Here is an 18,538-nt window from a genome sequence, read left to right as displayed (position 1 = left end):
ATGTATGTATACAGTGACTGCACCAGCAGCAGAATAGTAAGTGCAGCTCTGGAGTATAATACAGGATGTAACTCAGGATCAGTACAGGATAAGTAATGTCATGTATGTACACAGTGACTGCACCAGCAGCAGAATAGTGAGTGCAGCTCTGGGGTATAATACAGGATGTAACTCAGGATCAGTACAGGATAAGTAATGTCATGTATGTACACAGTGACTGCACCAGCAGCAGAATAGTGAGTGCAGCTCTGGAGTATAATACAGGATGTAACTCAGGATCAGTACAGGATAAGTAATGTCATGTATGTACACAGTGACTGCACCAGCAGCAGAATAGTGAGTGCAGCTCTGGGGTATAATACAGGATGTAACTCAGGATCAGTACAGGATAAGTAATGTCATGTATGTACACAGTGACTGCACTAGCAGCAGAATAGTAAGTGCAGCTCTGCAGTATAATACAGGATGTAACTCAGGATCAGTACAGGATAAGTAATGTCATGTATGTACACAGTGACTGCACTAGCAGCAGAATAGTGAGTGCAGCTCTGCAGTATAATACAGGATGTAACTCAGGATCAGTACAGGATAAGTAATGTCATGTATGTACACAGTGACTGCACCAGCAGCAGAATAGTGAGTGCAGCTCTGGGGTATAATACAGGATGTAACTCAGGATCAGTACAGGATAAGTAATGTCATGTATGTACACAGTGACTGCACCAGCAGCAGAATAGTGAGTGCAGCTCTTGGGTATAATACAGGATGTAACTCAGGATCAGTACAGGATAAGTAATGTCATGTATGTACACAGTGACTGCACCAGCAGCAGAATAGTGAGTGCAGCTCTGGAGTATAATACAGGATGTAACTCAGGATCAGTACAGGATAAGTAATGTCATGTATGTATACAGTGACTGCACCAGCAGCAGAATAGTAAGTGCAGCTCTGGAGTATAATACAGGATGTAACTCAGGATCAGTACAGGATAAGTAATGTCATGTATGTACACAGTGACTGCACCAGCAGCAGAATAGTGAGTGCAGCTCTGGGGTATAATACAGGATGTAACTCAGGATCAGTACAGGATAAGTAATGTCATGTATGTACACAGTGACTGCACCAGCAGCAGAATAGTGAGTGCAGCTCTGGAGTATAATACAGGATGTAACTCAGGATCAGTACAGGATAAGTAATGTCATGTATGTACACAGTGACTGCACCAGCAGCAGAATAGTGAGTGCAGCTCTGGGGTATAATACAGGATGTAACTCAGGATCAGTACAGGATAAGTAATGTCATGTATGTACACAGTGACTGCACTAGCAGCAGAATAGTAAGTGCAGCTCTGGGATATAATACAGGATGTAACTCAGGATCAGTACAGGATAAGTAATGTCATGTATGTACACAGTGACTGCACTAGCAGCAGAATAGTAAGTGCAGCTCTGCAGTATAATACAGAATCAATAAATAATAAGTAATATAATTTTTTCTTTTTTTTTTTTTTTTAGATTAAAGATTGTGACAAACTTATAACTAATGATAGAAGGTGGGGGGTCCAGGGACCACCGTCACCCTATCCTTGCGGCAGACACGTGCACTGCTCTAATGTCATGGCCTCCTCTGAAGACTGACATTCAGGGGTATAATGAAGCCTTTGTAATCTTATAGAGACCTAATATTCGCTCCCATTCATAGACTGAAGTGATGAAAGGCTTCAGTGACCTTAGCGCTGGAGTGACACGGGGCAGTACCTACCTGAGCTTCCGGTGTCAGGTGTTTCTCTCGCTCCCTCAGGGACATCTTGCAGTAGGACTGAAGCGCCAGGTAGTTTTTCCTCTTCCATTTCCTATCGAAGCGATCAGCGTGCTGCTTACAGTAAGCGAAGAACGGATCTGCGATGTCCTGCGGAAGGATAGAAGAGAATCCGATTATCCCGCTATACTCTGCTAAATCAATTCATAAGTAACAGGTGTATAAGACGTTGTCCTTCTCCTCAGGACACCCACCAAGGGAACCAGCGCTGTATGTGACCTGTGAAGGCGGGGGCACCCCGGGGAGGAGAGAAGGTGGGGCAACCCAGGGGAAGGGGTCAGCGAGGAAACCCCAGCGAGGAGAGAAGGTGGGGCAACCCCGGGGAGGAGAGAGGGTGGGGCAACCCCAAGGTGGAGAGAAGGTGGGGCAACCCCAAGGTGGAGAGAAGGTGGGGCAACCCCGGGGAGGAGAGAAGGTGGGGCAACCCCGGGGAGGAGAGAAGGTGGGGCAACCCCGGGGAGGAGAGAAGGTGGGGCAACCCCGGGGAGGAGAGAAGGTGGGGCAACCCCGGGGAGGAGAGAAGGTGGGGCAACCCCGGGGAGGAGAGAAGGTGGGGCAACCCCGGGGAGGAGAGAAGGTGGGGCAACCCCGGGGAGGAGAGAAGGTGGGGCAACCCCGGGGAGGAGAGAGGGTGGGGCAACCCCAAGGTGGAGAGAAGATGGGGCAACCCCAGGGAGGAGAGAAGGTGGGGCAACCCCGGGGAGGAGAGAAGGTGGGGCAACCCCGGGGAGGAGAGAAGGTGGGGCAACCCCGGGGAGGAGAGAAGGTGGGGCAACCCCGGGGAGGAGAGAAGGTGGGGCAACCCCGGGGAGGAGAGAAGGTGGGGCAACCCCGGGGAGGAGAGAAGGTGGGGCAACCCCGGGGAGGAGAGAAGGTGGGGCAACCCCGGGGAGGAGAGAAAGTGGGGCCTACCCCAGGGAGGAGAGAAGGTGGGGCCTACCCCAGGGAGGAGAGAAGGTGGGGCCTACCCCAGGGAGGAAAGAAGGTGGGGCAACCCCAAGGTGGAGAGAAGGTGGGGCAACCCCAAGGTGGAGAGAAGGTGGGGCAACCCCAAGGTGGAGAGAAGGTGGGGCAACCCCAAGGTGGAGAGAAGGTGGGGCAACCCCAAGGTGGAGAGAAGGTGGGGCAACCCCAAGGTGGAGAGAAGGTGGGGCAACCCCAAGGTGGAGAGAAGGTGGGGCAACCCCAAGGTGGAGAGAAGGTGGGGCAACCCCAAGGTGGAGAGAAGGTGGGGCAACCCCAAGGTGGAGGGAAGGTGGGGCAACCCCAAGGTGGAGAGAAGGTGGGGCAACCCCAAGGTGGAGAGAAAGTGGGGCAACCCCAAGGTGGAGAGAAAGTGGGGCAACCCCAAGGTGGAGAGAAAGTGGGGCAACCCCATGGTGGAGAGAAAGTGGGGCAACCCCAAGGTGGAGAGAAGGAGGGGCAACCACATGGATGGATGGAGGAAGGTGGGGCAATCACAGGGATGGATGGGGGAAGGTGGGCCAGGCATAGGGAAAGTAAGTGGGCAAAAATAAAGTGGTGCAACTACAGGCGGTGTAAAAAAGGTGGTGAAGGTGAAAAAGAGGATGAAGAGAAACAAATCAGATAAACAGGTGAGACACTGCATCACACTGAGTCTATAAAGTTCTACAAAATAAGAAGAGAGAAGATAAGAGACAAAAAACATTGGTAGTAGGTGGGCACTAAAACAAGATGAGAAGGGTTAAGTGAAGCAAAACATGAGGAGCTGCAACAAGTGAAGAAGGTGCCACAAACAAGACAAGGTAACAATACCTAATAAGTGCCTAAATGCACAAAGAGGACGGAGACGTAGAAGCGGCCTCGTATGGAGAAGTTTTATTTTAAGCCATGAAATTTCTTGCAGCAATATCTCTCCAATCACAGCTTCTTTCCTAACACCCATACAGGCCATTAAAGTAACGTCTCCATTCAACTTCCTAAGGTTGAGATGAGAGCTCTTTCATCTCCATCACAGGTCCAGCACACTTACCAGCCCTGCTCTCCTCCGTCTACATCGCGGCTTAATATTTATCAGGATCTGCCGTGTTACATTATACTTTTTATGCTTCGCTTACAGTTTCTTCAGAAATCTTCAAAAGAAGAACGTCTTATAATTTACCTCTTCAGCGGCGGCTTCGGAGAGCAAGCCTTCCTTCTGGGCACAAGTCACATGAAAGTAAGCTCTGCACATCCCTGCGTCGCAGCTGATACACACTCCCGTCCTGGCAAATCGCGGATCTTCACAGAAGCTGCATTCCTACGCAAAAAAATAAGAAATCTGCGCTTACCAGAGAAGATTTCACACAACATCTGAGAGCGGACGACGTTAAGTCAAGTTTGCTTAAACCTGCTGCTTTTGAAGGAGGCAAAAAGTATATATTTTATGGGAAAAGTCTCTTGAAGGGAAACTCCATCTACTTTTAGAAATGTTTGAAGAGTCAAAGAAGCTGACCAATCACTATCATCGGGACAGGCCATCGGTGACTCACCAACATCAAGAACCTTCCAACAACTGGTTCTTTGGGCCCAGGGTGGCTCCATGCTCTGTCTAGTGGACTTTTCTGATAAAGAAGCCACTAGTAATGGTGCACGGCCACTTCTCCGATAGACAAGCCGCCGGTAATGGTGCACGGCCACTTCTTTGATAGACAAGCCACCAGTACTGGTGCATAACCATTTCTCCGATAGACAAGCCACCAGTACTGGTGTACGGCCACTTCTCTGGTAGATAAGCCGCCGGTAATGGTGCACGGCCACTTCTCCGATAGACAAGCCCCCGGTAATGCGGCACGGCCACTTCTCTGATAGACAAGCCACCAGTACTGGTGCACGGCCACTTATCCAATAGACAAACCACGGTAATGGGGGACGGCCACTTCTCCAATAGACAAGCCACCAGTAATGGTGCACGGCCACTTCTCCGATAGAAAAGCCACCAGTAATGGTGCACGGCCACTTATCCGATAGACAAGCCACCAGTAATGGTGCACGGCCACTTCTCCGATAGACAAGCCACCAGTAATGGTGCACGGCCACTTATCCGATAGACAAGCCACCGATAAATGGGGCACGGCCACTTCTCTGATAGACAAGCCACCGGTTGGCCACTACAGGGACATTGAGCCGACTAGTGACTAGTGCACAACCAGGTGTGGACCATCCACCAATCAACTACTGATAGCCTTTCAATAGTCATTCCATACCAACCCCTTTAACAATGGAGTTTTACTGATTTTACATGTTCTTCTATAACTTTTACAATAACCTACCTTAGCCCCATACTTGGAATAGTTCATCTCTGTAAGAGTCACAGGACGTAGTTTGTCAATGTCTCCAAAAGCCACCCCAGGGACGTACAGTGCGCACACTATGTGGACCCATCTAGGAAAAGCACAAGAAAACAAATGCTATTCTTTTCATTTATTCAACATTTTTCAAAAATGTAAAAAACATTTTTTTTTCTTAAATTGAAATTTATACCACTTGCTTCATGAACTTCGCAAAATTAATTTCACAAATGGGCCAGGTGTTACTTTTAAAGGATTTTCTGATCATGCACTGGAGCAATTCCAAATTTTCTAAAGTAATTTTGTTATTTTTGAACTTCTATTTTTTTTTTTTTTGGTTTAATATTTTTTTCTCCAAATTTTATGGGGGGGGGGGGGAGGAAATGTGCTGCTTGCATCATGATGGAGTTTATGACCCTAGAGATTTTTCGTATTTCGATTCTTTACTCTGGTACTTCCAGTTTTTGGGCCTGCACTTGACCTGAAGTTTTCTTTGGACCAGAGGACAGGGGGGTCCCACCACAGCCCCCTGTGGTATTTCCATATTCTTAGAAGACCCTCTTTTCTGTTACTTCCATTACCATTACATTATACACTTATTACCAATGCATATTACACGGCAGATCTAAAACAGGTTTTTTTTTTGTTAGTTTTTTTTCTTCTTATTTTGCACCATGATGGACACCAAAGTCAAAGTTGGTGATGCCACAAACTTAATAATCCAGAAACTCATTTTATTTCTTTATTTTTTTAGTCTTTTAATCTTTTTTTGGCACCACCTAAGGCGCTACATCGCCGTACCACGAAGCTTCTTACCTCCATCAAGTTCACATTGAACCAAGATTCTAATTATAAAGGACCATAAGGAGAAATGATCCTTCAAATACACCAGAAAAGCACATTTTCCATCCTCACACACACAAAAAAAAAAAAAAAAAAACTAAAAAAAAACCTCCATGCAATGATCTGCTTACCCGCACTAAACGTCCTAGTATAAATGTAATTTTTCCCTGACGTTCCACACAATTGGCTGCGATAAATGACGCCGTGTAATACACATCTATAAGGGAGAGGCTAAGAGAAGCGGAATTAGCTGCCACCGCTTGGCCCTAATGTCCCTTAATATTAGAAAGAAGACAATTTCGCGGCAGGAGATGTATGATAGGAGGTTAATACAACCTGGGGTCGGTCTCCTGCAGAGTTCAATATAAAGATACACATCGTCTACAAGCAGCCGCTTCTCTGTATCTTCTGCACATTCCGTTCATGCTCCGCTGGTAGATTAAACGCTGCTTCACCCTGTAGGAGTTCACTGTGATAAAGCGAGCGGCTGCCGAATCCTTCATACTGACCTTCCACCAATAGCTCCGAGCGTGTCCGGCCCAGCGCAGAACATTCCGCTTTCCTTCCAGGTTACATTGTATCCTACAACTATTGTTATTTTCTTTCAAATATTTGGATTATTATTTCTCTCAGTATTCTATATATTTTTATTTTCTTTTAACCCCCTTTAACGCAGCGGTACGGCGCAGAGGTGCGGGGAGTGAATGGAGCGGGCTCATGGGCTGAGCCCTCTTCATACACAGGGGGGGAGCAAGCCCAACCACTAATAACCACAGTCTCTGCTTGCACCGATCGCCGCTATCAACCATTCCGATGACAACCGCAAACCTTGGATTCGATTGTCGGTCCCCCGAACGTCATCAGAGGGCGACGAGAGGTTGCCATGACAGCCTCGCACGCGATCGGATTGTGGCACATCGGCGCCGGCTTTCACGCGACAGAAACAGGGGGTGGGGGGTCGGGGAGGGCGTGGCGCAAATTGGAAAAATTATGGAAACCAGTCGGAAAATTTACCCTTAGTAAATGTGCCCCAATATCTCAAATGATGTCACTTTAAAGGGCCATTTTATAGTTTTTGTGTTTTTTTTATTGAAGGGGGGGGGGGTAGTTACAAAAACATTTTCTTTGGGATTTTCAAATAAGCTCAAAATGACCATTATAAATTAATTTCCCAGTGTGTGACAGTCTTTTTGATATTTATCTATGTCAAGAAAAGGACCAGCCCTGGGATCAGGGTGTAGAGGACGATAGGTGAGAATAGGCATCTGCCTATTGTGTCACGGCCGGGCGACATTGTCCCTATGGAGAGGGGAGGGGTGAGAAACACTAGTCCCTCCTGCCTCTCCAGCTGAATGTGTGCTACACCCACTCGTGTGAAACTAGCCTTACATTTACCGTATTTTTTGGACTATAAGGCGCAACGGATTACAAGGCGCACCTTCAATAAATGCCTGCTTAAACGTCTAGGTTTATGTATAAGGCGCACTGGACTATAAGGCGCACCTGATTATAAGGATGAATGACCAGCAGGGGGCAGACCTGTGCACAGTTCAAGGCAGCTGTTGTCTGTAAGTACGGTTCATATATAAGGTGCACTGGATTATAAGGCGCACCTGATTATAAGGATGAATGACCAGCAGGTAGCAGACCTGTGCACAGTTCAAGGCAGCTGTTGTCTGTAAGTAGGGTTCATATATAAGGCGCACCGGATTATAAGGCACACCTGATTATAAGAATGAATGACCAGCAGGTGGCAGACCTGTGCACAGTTCAAGGCAGCTGTTGTCTGTAAGTTCGGTTCATATATAAGGTGCACTGGACTATAAGGCGCACCTTTGATTTCTGAGAAAATCAAAGGATTTTTTTGTACACCTTATAGTCCGAAAAATACGGTAGTTTATTTTAGTGGTGGATTTCTTTGGGTTTTTCTTTATTTTTTATAATATTTTTCTTTTGGCTTTCAAAGATATGACATAAACAGGGTTTTTCTTTTTTATAATTACTGATAATTTACTTTAAGTTTTATTCAAACTTTTTGTGTTTTTTTTTTTTCCTTTAATGGCGACTGAACAAAATACACATCAAGGGAAAATAAATTAGCAGTCAAGGAAGAGTCTTCCAATTTGGAGGCAGATGCGCCATCTGCTGCTGACTCCCCAGCCTTGCTCGCTTGTTTTGGTGGCACATGGTCCAAAATCTTGTAATTAAGACAAATTGGGTAATCAGAGAAGAATAATCCATCCTTTCAGATTCTCATCTATTTCACTTACAGCGATGATGACGGATGTTGAATTAGACAACAAGCAAGAATCAGAATCGACATCAGGAAAGTAACTGGACCCTCGCAACAAACAACAGGGTACAATATATCCCAATACAGACACAGAGTTCATGTATATCCATATGTTCTGCAATACTCTAATGCTTATACCATCAACATATGAATATTCAAGCATAAATAAGATAAAGGGGGAGGAGATAAGCTGTGACATCATCTATTGTCAGTAGTGATGTAATGATGGGTCAGTGTTATCTATATAGAGGTCATTGTACAGGGAGGGGGAGGAGATAAGCTGTGACATCATCTATTGTCAGTAGTGATGTAATGATGGGTCAGTGTTATCTATATAGAGGTCATTGTACAGGGGGAGGAGGAGATAAGCTGTGACATCATCTATTGTCAGTAGTGATGTAATGATGGGTCAGTGTTATCTATATAGAGGTCATTGTACAGGGAGGGGGAGGAGATAAGCTGTGACATCATCTATTGTCAGTAGTGATGTAATGATGGGTCAGTGTTATCTATATAGAGGTCATTGTACAGGGAGGAGGAGGAGGAGATAAGCTGTGACATCATCTATTGTCAGTAGTGATGTAATGATGGGTCAGTGTTATCTATATAGAGGTCATTGTACAGGGAGGGGGAGGAGATAAGCTGTGACATCATCTATTGTCAGTAGTGATGTAATGATGGGTCAGTGTTATCTGTATAGAGGTCATTGTACAGGGAGGGGAGGAGATAAGCTGTGACATCATCTATTGTCAGTAGTGATGTAATGATGGGTCAGTGTTATCTGTATAGAGGTCATTGTACAGGGAGGGGAGGAGATAAGCTGTGACATCATCTATTGTCAGTAGTGATGTAATGATGGGTCAGTGTTATCTATATAGAGGTCACTGTAGAGGGAGGCGGAGGAGATAAGCTGTGACATCATCTATTGTCAGTAGTGATGTAATGATGGGTCAGTGTTATCTATATAGAGGTCATTGTACAGGGAGGGGGAGGAGATAAGCTGTGACATCATTTATTGTCAGTAGTGATGTAATGATGGGTCAGTGTTATCTATATTTGTTATCTTGACGAAACATACAAAGAATCAATTAATATTTCACCTTCCTGCATCGGTCTCCTTAAATATACCATCTTGGTTTGGGCAGAGCTCACAGCTGGGGGTCACACCACACTTGCAGGCATCACAAAACCAGGGCTCTGTAGAATTTTCTGAGGCTGAGCTCATAATGGAATCACTTTCTCCATCAACACCATAACAACCTAAAACAAGAATAAATAATTAAATCCCCCTAATCTATAACAGAATAGTGAGTGCAGCTCTGGAATATAATACAGGATGTAACTCAGGAATAGTACAGGATAAGTAATGTCATGTATGTACACAGTGACTGCACCAGCAGCAGAATAGTGAGTGCAGCTCTGGAATATAATACAGGATGTAACTCAGGAATAGTACAGGATAAGTAATGTCATGTATGTACACAGTGACTGCACCAGCAGCAGAATAGTGAGTGCAGCTCTGGAGTATAATACAGGATGTAACTCAGGATCAGTACAGGATAAGTAATGTCATGTATGTACACAGTGACTGCACCAGCAGCAGAATAGTGAGTGCAGCTCTGGGGTATAATACAGAATGTAACTCAGGATCAGTACAGGATAAGTAATGTCATGTATGTACACAGTGACTGCACCAGCAGCAGAATAGTGAGTGCAGCTCTGGAGTATAATACTGGATGTAACTCAGGATCAGTACAGGGTAAGTAATGTCATGTATGTACACAGTGACTGCACCAGCAGCAGAATAGTGAGTGCAGCTCTGGAGTATAATACAAGATGTAACTCAGGATCAGTACAGGATAAGTAATGTCATGTATGTACACAGTGACTGCACCAGCAGCAGAATAGTGAGTGCAGCTCTGGAGTATAATACAAGATGTAACTCAGGATCAGTACAGGATAAGTAATGTCATGTATGTACAGTGACTGCACCAGCAGCAGAATAGTGAGTGCAGCTCTGGAGTATAATACAGGATGTAACTCAGGATCAGTACAGGATAAGTAATGTCATGTATGTACACAGTGACTGCACCAGCAGAATAGTGAGTGCAGCTCTGGAGTATAATACAGGATGTAACTCAGGATCAGTACAGGATAAGTAATGTCATGTATGTACATAGTGACTGCACCAGTAGAATAGTGAGTGCAGTTCTGGAGTATAATACAGGATGTAACTCAGGATCAGTACAGGATAAGTAATGTCATGTATGTACACAGTGACGGCACCAGCAGCAGAATAGTGAGTGCAGCTCTGGAGTATAATACAGGATGTAACTCAGGATCAGTACAGGATAAGTAATGTCATGTATGTACACAGTGACTGCACCAGCAGCAGAATAGTGAGTGCAGCTCTGGAATATAATACAGGATGTAACTCAGGAATAGTACAGGATAAGTAATGTCATGTATGTACACAGTGACTGCACCAGCAGAATAGTGAGTGCAGCTCTGGAGTATAATACAGGATGTAACTCAGGATCAGTACAGGATAAGTAATGTCATGTATGTACACAGTGACTGCACCAGCAGCAGAATAGTGAGTGCAGCTCTGGAGTATAATACAGGATGTAACTCAGGATCAGTACAGGATAAGTAATGTCATGTATGTACACAGTGACTGCACCAGCAGCAGAATAGTGAGTGCAGCTCTGGGGTATAATACAGGATGTAACTCAGGATCAGTACAGGATAAGTAATGTCATGTATGTACACAGTGACTGCACCAGCAACAGATAGTGAGTGCAGCTCTGCAGTATAATACAGGATGTAACTCAGGATCAGTACATGATAAGTAATATCATGTATGTACACAGTGACTGCACCAGCAGCAGAATAGTGAGTGCAGCTCTGGAGTATAATACAGGATGTAACTCAGGATCAGTACAGGATAAGTAATGTCATGTATGTACACAGTGACTGCACCAGCAGCAGAATAGTGAGTGCAGCTCTGGAGTATAATACAGGATGTATCTCAGGATCAGTACAGGATAAGTAATGTCATGTATGTACACAGTGACTGTACCAGCAGCAGAATAGTGAGTGCAGCTCTGGAGTATAATACAGGATGTAACTCAGGATCAGTACAGGATAAGTAATGTCATGTATGTACACAGTGACTGCACCAGCAGCAGATAGTGAGTGCATCTCTGGAGCTCGTTACATCGTTAGCTGTCTGTTGCTGTGAGAGGCTGTGTGCTGCTGCTGCTCTGAGCTCCAGGCAGGTTCCATCTCCACCTGGGGCCTGCTCTCTCCCTTCCCAGGGAGGGGGTGGGTTTCCAGGCATGAGCCAGAGCGGCAAGCCCCAGGCTCCTGCTTCCCGGGCCAGGCCGGCGGGGGGCAGGGGTAGCCAGCTACCGGCCAGCGCTATGGAGGACTCAGGGGTGAGACGTTCCACCAGGAGTCGCAGCAGTGTGACTCCTACCCCCCCTGAGTCCAGTGTTAAGAGAAAGACCCAGAAGCCGGACGTCTATGATGGTGCGGGTGAGAGCGGTCCTTCCGGGGCTGGAGCCATGAAGCGGAGTGCTCACAGAGGTAAGGCTGACCATGCGGGGGGAGGCTGGGCGGTGCAGGGGCCCCGGGAGTCTTTGTCCACCTATGCCTCCCGGGTCCAGAGCCACCTCTGTGAGTACGAAGAGGCGACCAAGACCATCAGGAGGCTCCGGGAGGAGCTGCGTTGTGCCCGCTCCAGGGCGAACACGGCGCCAAAGAAACGAAAAACTGAAATATGTTGTGAAATTAACAAACTTAAAGCGGATATTGATAAGCTGATGAAAAGAAAAAACTTTATTTGCAACAATAGTGGACCATTTAAAGAAAAACTTTTAAATGATGATAGATTCTCAGAAATGGCTGACAACAGAGAGCAAAGGCTGAAGGGGTTGCAGCCTGCAAGCCAGGTGGAGGAGGAGGAGGATGATGATGATAACGAGCAGCAGTTCCCACCTGGCGGCCTGCAGGAAGATCAGCAGGCCTCGTGCAGTGGGCCCCCTGCAGGACAGCCAGCAGTAACACCTCGCTCGGGGGAGGACAGTGACACCGGCAGCCAGGGAGGGGCGCTCATGGCAGAGATCCGGCTGCTCGAGTCCCCAGTGCGCATGGAAAACTTTTCTTTTGGTGACGAACTCCCAGAGGAAGCCGCTGGGGGGAGCAGCCGGAGGAAGAGTAAGAAGACCAGGCCAAAGCAGCAAGAAGAGGTACGTTTCATCTTTACCCCCCTCCCTGTACACCCCCCCGGGCAAAGCGCAGGGTCAGCTCACTGTGCAAGCCCTGCTACCCAAACCCCCCCGAGTTCTGCTGTGGACCCGGTGCAAAGGTGCAGGGAGATTACAGGTGTGACATCTGATGTGGCGATGGGCTCCGTCTCTGTTTGTGGTAACAGTGGGGGAGCAGGGGAGGCATCGGCTGCAAGGCCGGACAGTCAGGGCGGCTTGGATGTGGCGATACCATCAAAATCCAGTGCTGTGGTGCGTCCCCCGGTGGGAGGGGGGGATAGCCCGGCACTGGTGGCAGCTTCCGGTGCCTCGGCGCCTCTTCATGCTGTTGCCGCTGATCACTTAGGTGGGGGGCGGCGGCAGTGTGGAGGGGTCGCTGAGGCTGAGGGCTCCGGACCTCCCAGACAGGACAGTAAAATTTTATTTTGTGTTGGTGTTGGGGATGATCCAAGTCCGGATGCAGGTGAAGAAAAGCGGCGCCTAATACCTGCGAAGGATCAGCGGCGAATTTTTCCCAATTTTAAGAAAACTAAATTAACATCTGCTACTGATGATGCGGAGGGCACAAGTGTGACAAAAGTTGGGGTCCCCTCAGGGCAATGCCCTAAAGGGGGACCCTCGTCCCTTGTGCCTGAAGATGCAGAGGTGGTTATGCCCCCTATGTCCCCTATTTCCCTTATGCCCCCTAATGTTGCTGCTGGTCCAGCTGGAGCAAATGCTGGTGTTTGTGGTGTAAAAACATTACCAGTTATCGGGGTGAGTGATGGAGTGACTGGTGGTGCGAGTGGCATGGAGGTGGGTAGTGTTAATGTGGTGGGTGCAGGGGTTGGTCCGGTTGCTCCCCCAGTGGCGGCCCCTATTAAGAGCTATGCCAGTGTCGCTGCTGGGGGAAGTGGGGTTCCATCATCCTCGTCTCTGGGCTCTGGGGACGGCTTTTTGCAACGGCGCCTCCTGCAGGCCTTACAGAAGGGAGAAAGGACGATCAATGTAGCGGGGCAGGAGGTTGATTTGTCGTTTTGGATAGAGAGGCACGGCCTGTCTGCCTTCCGAGAGCAAAGAGGCAGGGAGACATCATGGTCGCTCCAGACAACCGGGCCGGGTGCTAACCGTAGGAATGTGGTCCGTCTTCGGTGGCGTGGCAGTGATGTGTGTCCCCCTCGGGCACGGGTAGTTGAGCTGCTGCTGAAGATGGACTTCAAGGCGGCTGACATCTTTGCCTTGATCCATCCCTATGGTACATCTGAGTTTGATGTCAGCTTTGTTCGGCCGGAGGGGCTTGAGCTCTTCTGGTCCAACTATGAGCTGAGATACAACGAGCCCGAGTGGCGGGACTTTGCTGTGCAAGCAGTGTCCCGCCAGAGCGAAGTCAAGAAAGTGACCGTTCTTACCCGTAACGAATCACTATCTTGCTTTGACATCATGACCTGGATGAATCGTTATGGAGAGGTACTGGGATTACCCGAGAAAAATCGTGATGAGTATGGTATCTGGTCAGGGGCCTGGACCTTCATGGTGAAGTTGAGGTGTTCAGGTAACTCAGTCGCCCACATCCCTTCATCAGCCTTCCTGGGGAGGGATCGGATCCTGATCTTCTACCGGGGGCAGCCTAAGCTGTGTCACAGGTGCGGTGACCCCACACATTTCAGCGCAAACTGCACCGTGCAGAAGTGTGCGTTGTGTGGGGGTGTCGGCCATCTCGCTGCATCCTGTACAGGGCAGATTAGGTGTAACCTGTGTGGTGATCTCGGTCACCCGTACAGTCGTTGTCCTCTTTCCTTCGCTAATGCGGGCTCAACCTCAGCGGATGAAAGCCATGAGGCTGAATCTGCTGGGGAGGGGACTAGCAGAGGCAGAGGAATGGAGGGGCCAGGGAAGAAAGACAGGAAAAAGACGCCTGCCCAGCTAAGGCGTCTAGAGAAGCGTCAACAGGAGAGAGAGCGGGGGGAGTCTCGGGCTGCTGGGACAACCTCTGGCGCTATCCTGGAGACCACACCTGTCGCTGAGGCCCCAGGGGATGATGTACTGGATGAGGAGGTCAGGAGGATCGAGAGAGAGGAAGGTGCCACGTCCTCAGACTCCTCCCATTATGAGAGTATGGACGAGGATAATAGGGCGTGGCTAGAGGAAAAGCGTAAGCGTGGCGCCAAAAAGAAGAAAAAGGGTAAGAAGAAGGGAGGTGTAAGATCTCCTCCCACCCTGACTAAGGTACCCAAGGAAGGTGCAACCAACCCCCCGCTGGTCGAACTTTCAAATCGATTCCTGGCCCTGGATGGAGCCTCTCCTGCCGATTGGGGGCCTGAGGGTGAAGGGCCAGAGGTGGCGGAGGGGCCTGCAGGGGGTGCCGAGTCTCCCCCTGGGGAGTCAGGGTCCTCAGGAGGGGAGACTGGCCCAGAGTCTGGAGACGAGGATGAGGGGGCAGGTCCTGGATCTGCCCCTGAAGCATCAGAGGTGCGGGAGATGGACACCACAATATGTCTAAAAAGGGGGTGTTCATTTCCCGAGGGTGGTGGTAAGATGGGTAAAAAGAAAGCCGTCTAACTCAATCACTCATGATGGCGGCACCCACTCCGTTGACGCTGGCGTCCATTAATGTCGCCAGCATTAAGTCTGATGCGGCTAGATTTGCGGCCTTTGATTTTCTCGGCCGCGTTGAAGCCGACATTTTATTTTTGCAGGAGACCAGGCTGCCAGATTTGGCGGCCGTGTTTAAAGCTAAGAGGGAATGGAGACACGGGCCTTCCTATTGGTCTCTTGCGGCCGAGCCGTATAGCGGAGTGGCGGTCCTTTTTACCGCACCGGTAGAATGCCGACGAGTTATTGAGCTAGAAATGGGGAGGTGCCTGATCCTGGATGTCCTCATGAAGGGACAAGAACTTCGCCTAATTAACATCTATGGTCCCCAGTCCAAGTGGGACAGGAAGTGTCTCTTTATGAGGATCAAGCCCTACCTTTTTACAAGTCGGCAGGTGGTCTTTGGAGGGGACTTCAATGCTGTCACGAGGTCCCAGGATAGGGGAGGTTCCAGAGACAAGCTGACTTATGATAGCGTCGCTCTTAATAGCATAGCTAGTGAGGCTCGCCTGGTGGATGTCCACATCCGGCACACCCCAGGCCACGCGGGGTTCACCTATTATAGGGGTAGCTGCAGGTCTAGAATAGACAGGTTTTATTTAAAGGAGGAAGCCATTTCTTCAGCAGTGTCCGTTGTTGAGGTGGAGTTCTCCGACCACTGTTTAATTTTGTTTTCTCTGAATGTTACAGAGACCCCCCGGATGGGAAGAGGCTACTGGAAGCTCAATTCGTCTCTCTTGGAAGAAGCGGAGATCAGACAATCCTTTGAGGACTTTCTTCAGAGCCAGGTACCTTTGCTGGGCCTTTGTAGCAGTAAGTCAGAGTGGTGGGAGATGCTCAAGAAAAGGGTGGCGAGATTCTTCCGCCAGCTCTCGAGCCTCAGGAGCCTGGACAGGTACCGCCTGTATCAGGGCCTGAGGAGGAAACTCGAGCATCTCGTCTCGACTGGAGGTAGTCGTGAGGACATCTCCAGAGTGAAATCTTTGCTGAAGGGGTGTCAGTACGATAGACACGCATCTTTGGTTTTTGAGAGGGATTACGGGAAATACCGCTCGCCCGACCCTTACAGAAACTGCAAGATGTCAGTGAATGGTAAAGTTGTCACAGGACTGGTTGACAGTACGGGGTCCCTGAAAAGGTCCAGATCAGGGATTCTGGAGGTCGTCAGATCCTTCTACTCGCACCTCTTGGGCAGGAAGGATCTAGATCGGGATGTGATGTCGGCTTTCCTGGCTGAAACTGTCCCTGAGCCAGGAGTAGACCCCTCTCTTGATGTTTTGACCGAAGTGATCAGGGAAGAGGAAGTCAGCCGGGCGATTGAAGGGCTCGCCCTCAAGAAATCGCCGGGTCCGGATGGCTTAACATCTGAGTTTTATAAGACCTTTAAGGACGCCTTGGTTCCCCTCTTGACTGAGGTATTCAATGAGTGTCTTTCCTCGGGCGCTCTGCCGAAGTCAATGAGGAGGTCTGCCCTGATCATCCTGTCAAAGGGTAAGGACCGATCTCGTATTGAGAACTGGCGTCCCATAGCGCTTCTCAATACGGACAGAAAGGTTTTGGCAAAGGTGCTGTTTAATCGGCTGGTGCAGTTTGCGCCCCGGCTCCTTTCGGGGACCCAGCACTGCTCTGTTCCAGGCCGCAGTACATTTAGTGCTGTGCTTTGTGTTCGGGAGGCAGTGGAGCAGGGCAGGGCTGGTAACTGGAAGGGGTACTTGCTGTCCTTGGATCAGGCAAAAGCGTTTGATCGGGTTAACCACGAGTACCTCTGGTCTGTCCTTCTGAGGTATGGCCTGCCTGGGGAGTTTGTCAATTGGCTGAAAGTTTTGTATGCAGGGGCAGAGAGTTTCCCGCTTGTGAACGGTTGGATTGGCCGCTCTTTTGAGGTCGGGTCTGGTGTTCGCCAGGGTTGTCCTCTGAGCCCACTTTTATACGTGTTCGCGATTGACCCATTCCTTAGGAGGGTTGATCGTGGGCCGTTGGTGGGAGTCGGGATGGATCGGGCAGCACCGGAAGCCACTCTTAGAGTGGTAGCATATGCCGATGATGTCACCGTTTTCGTGTCCTCGGGAGGGGAGGCGCAATGGGTGATGTCAGAGGTTGACCGCTACTCAGAGGTTTCTGGGTCCAAGATTAACCGGGATAAGTGTGAGAGTCTCTGGCTGGGAGAGGGGGATCCAGGCTTTGATCTCCCGGACACTCTTCCAGGGCCCCAGGACTCCGCCAAAGTTCTCGGCATCGAATTCGGCCAGGGGGATTACCCCATGCAAAACTGGGACGGCAGGCTTAAGATCGCCGCTCAGAAGGTGGACCAGTGGAAGGGTTGGTCTTTGACCCTCAGAGAAAGGGTTAATCTGATCAAAACTTACCTGCTCCCGTTACTGATTTATCTGGGCAGTGTGTGCATGTTGCCAGAACCCCTCTGGACTCGGGTGTACAGTCTGTTCTTCCAGCTGTTATGGGGGAATAGGCTGAACCTTATCAAGAGGGAGGTTACTTACCGCACGAGGAGACAAGGAGGGTTGTGTATGGTCAACCCTGTGGTGTTCCTAGTGAATACCTTTCTTAAGATCAATGTAGCAAACCTCTGGAAAGAGAGGGCTCCTCCGTGGGTATACTCCTGCAGGGGATGGTTTCGGCCTTTCTTCCAGGAATGGGAGACAGGAGGGCGAGTGAAGGATCTTCGCACACCGCATGGGCATCTTCCGGCTTACGCTACCCCGGTTCTGAAGGTGATTCGCCGGTGGGGTCTGGGAATGTGGGAGATCAGGACCATGTCGAGGAAAATCCTTGACAAAAGGGTTCTGTTGACCCATTTCCAGAAGCCTCTGGCCCTCAGGGATTGCCCAAGTCGGGATCTGGGGGTGGGTTTGAGTTTATTGAATTCTATCAGGATCCCCTTGAAGTTTTGGGACGTGACTTGGCGCTGCTTCCATGGAAAGCTGTGTGTGAGGGACAATCTGAAGTGTAGGAGCTCTGAGGAAAGGGGTTGTCCCCGGGAGGAGTGCGGTGGCCTGCTGGAGAGCATGGACCACTTCCTGCTTCAGTGCCCCTTTAACACAGAGGTGTACAACCGGGTGGGCGCTTCCATCCATTGGCCCGGGTTGGCCGGTCTCTCCTATGCGGAGTGGGCCTATGGAGCATTCAGAGGCCTGGGTGGCCGGGACCGCTGCACGTTATTCCTAGTCAGTCTAGTGGTCAGGTACCACACGTGGAACGCACGGTGTTTAGTTTCGACGCAGCGTAAAATCCTCCCGGTGGATGAGGTGGTTAGGAACATTCTGGGTGACCTGGTGAAGGTGCGCTCTCTGGAGTATGAGGGGCTGGGCACGGGGAGGGCCTCTCTCCTTTGGAGGGGGTTCTCCTTTAGTGTCCCTTAGTCTGTCATCTCCGCTCCTGGTGTTGGGCTGATGCTGCACTGTAGATTTTTGTTTTGTATCTGGGCATGTAGTGAA

General features: G+C 49.2%; 1 protein-coding gene across 5 annotated transcripts in view; it reads right to left on the bottom strand.

Moving 5' to 3' along the window:
* The window catches only part of PHF14 (PHD finger protein 14), a 173,984-nt gene that overhangs the window by 130,668 nt on the left and 24,778 nt on the right, over window positions 1-18,538 (bottom strand). For all 5 annotated transcript variants that reach the window (XR_011855946.1, XM_072154374.1, XM_072154372.1 and 2 more), the window contains 4 exons: window positions 9,345-9,504; window positions 5,091-5,202; window positions 3,941-4,078; window positions 1,762-1,908 (listed from right to left, as the gene is read on the bottom strand). Coding sequence is in view for 4 of the 5 variants with exons in the window: in XM_072154374.1 (XP_072010475.1) it covers window positions 1,762-1,908; window positions 3,941-4,078; window positions 5,091-5,202; window positions 9,345-9,504 (557 nt within the window). In the remaining variant the exon portion in view is untranslated. The remainder of the gene's footprint in view (window positions 1-1,761; window positions 1,909-3,940; window positions 4,079-5,090; window positions 5,203-9,344; window positions 9,505-18,538) is intronic.

Source organism: Engystomops pustulosus, chromosome 5, assembly GCF_040894005.1.
Source record: "Engystomops pustulosus chromosome 5, aEngPut4.maternal, whole genome shotgun sequence".
Classification (NCBI taxonomy): Eukaryota; Metazoa; Chordata; class Amphibia; order Anura; family Leptodactylidae; genus Engystomops; species Engystomops pustulosus.
The sequence above is the reverse complement of the archived record's forward strand: the minus strand, read 5'-3'. Positions and strand labels throughout refer to the sequence as shown.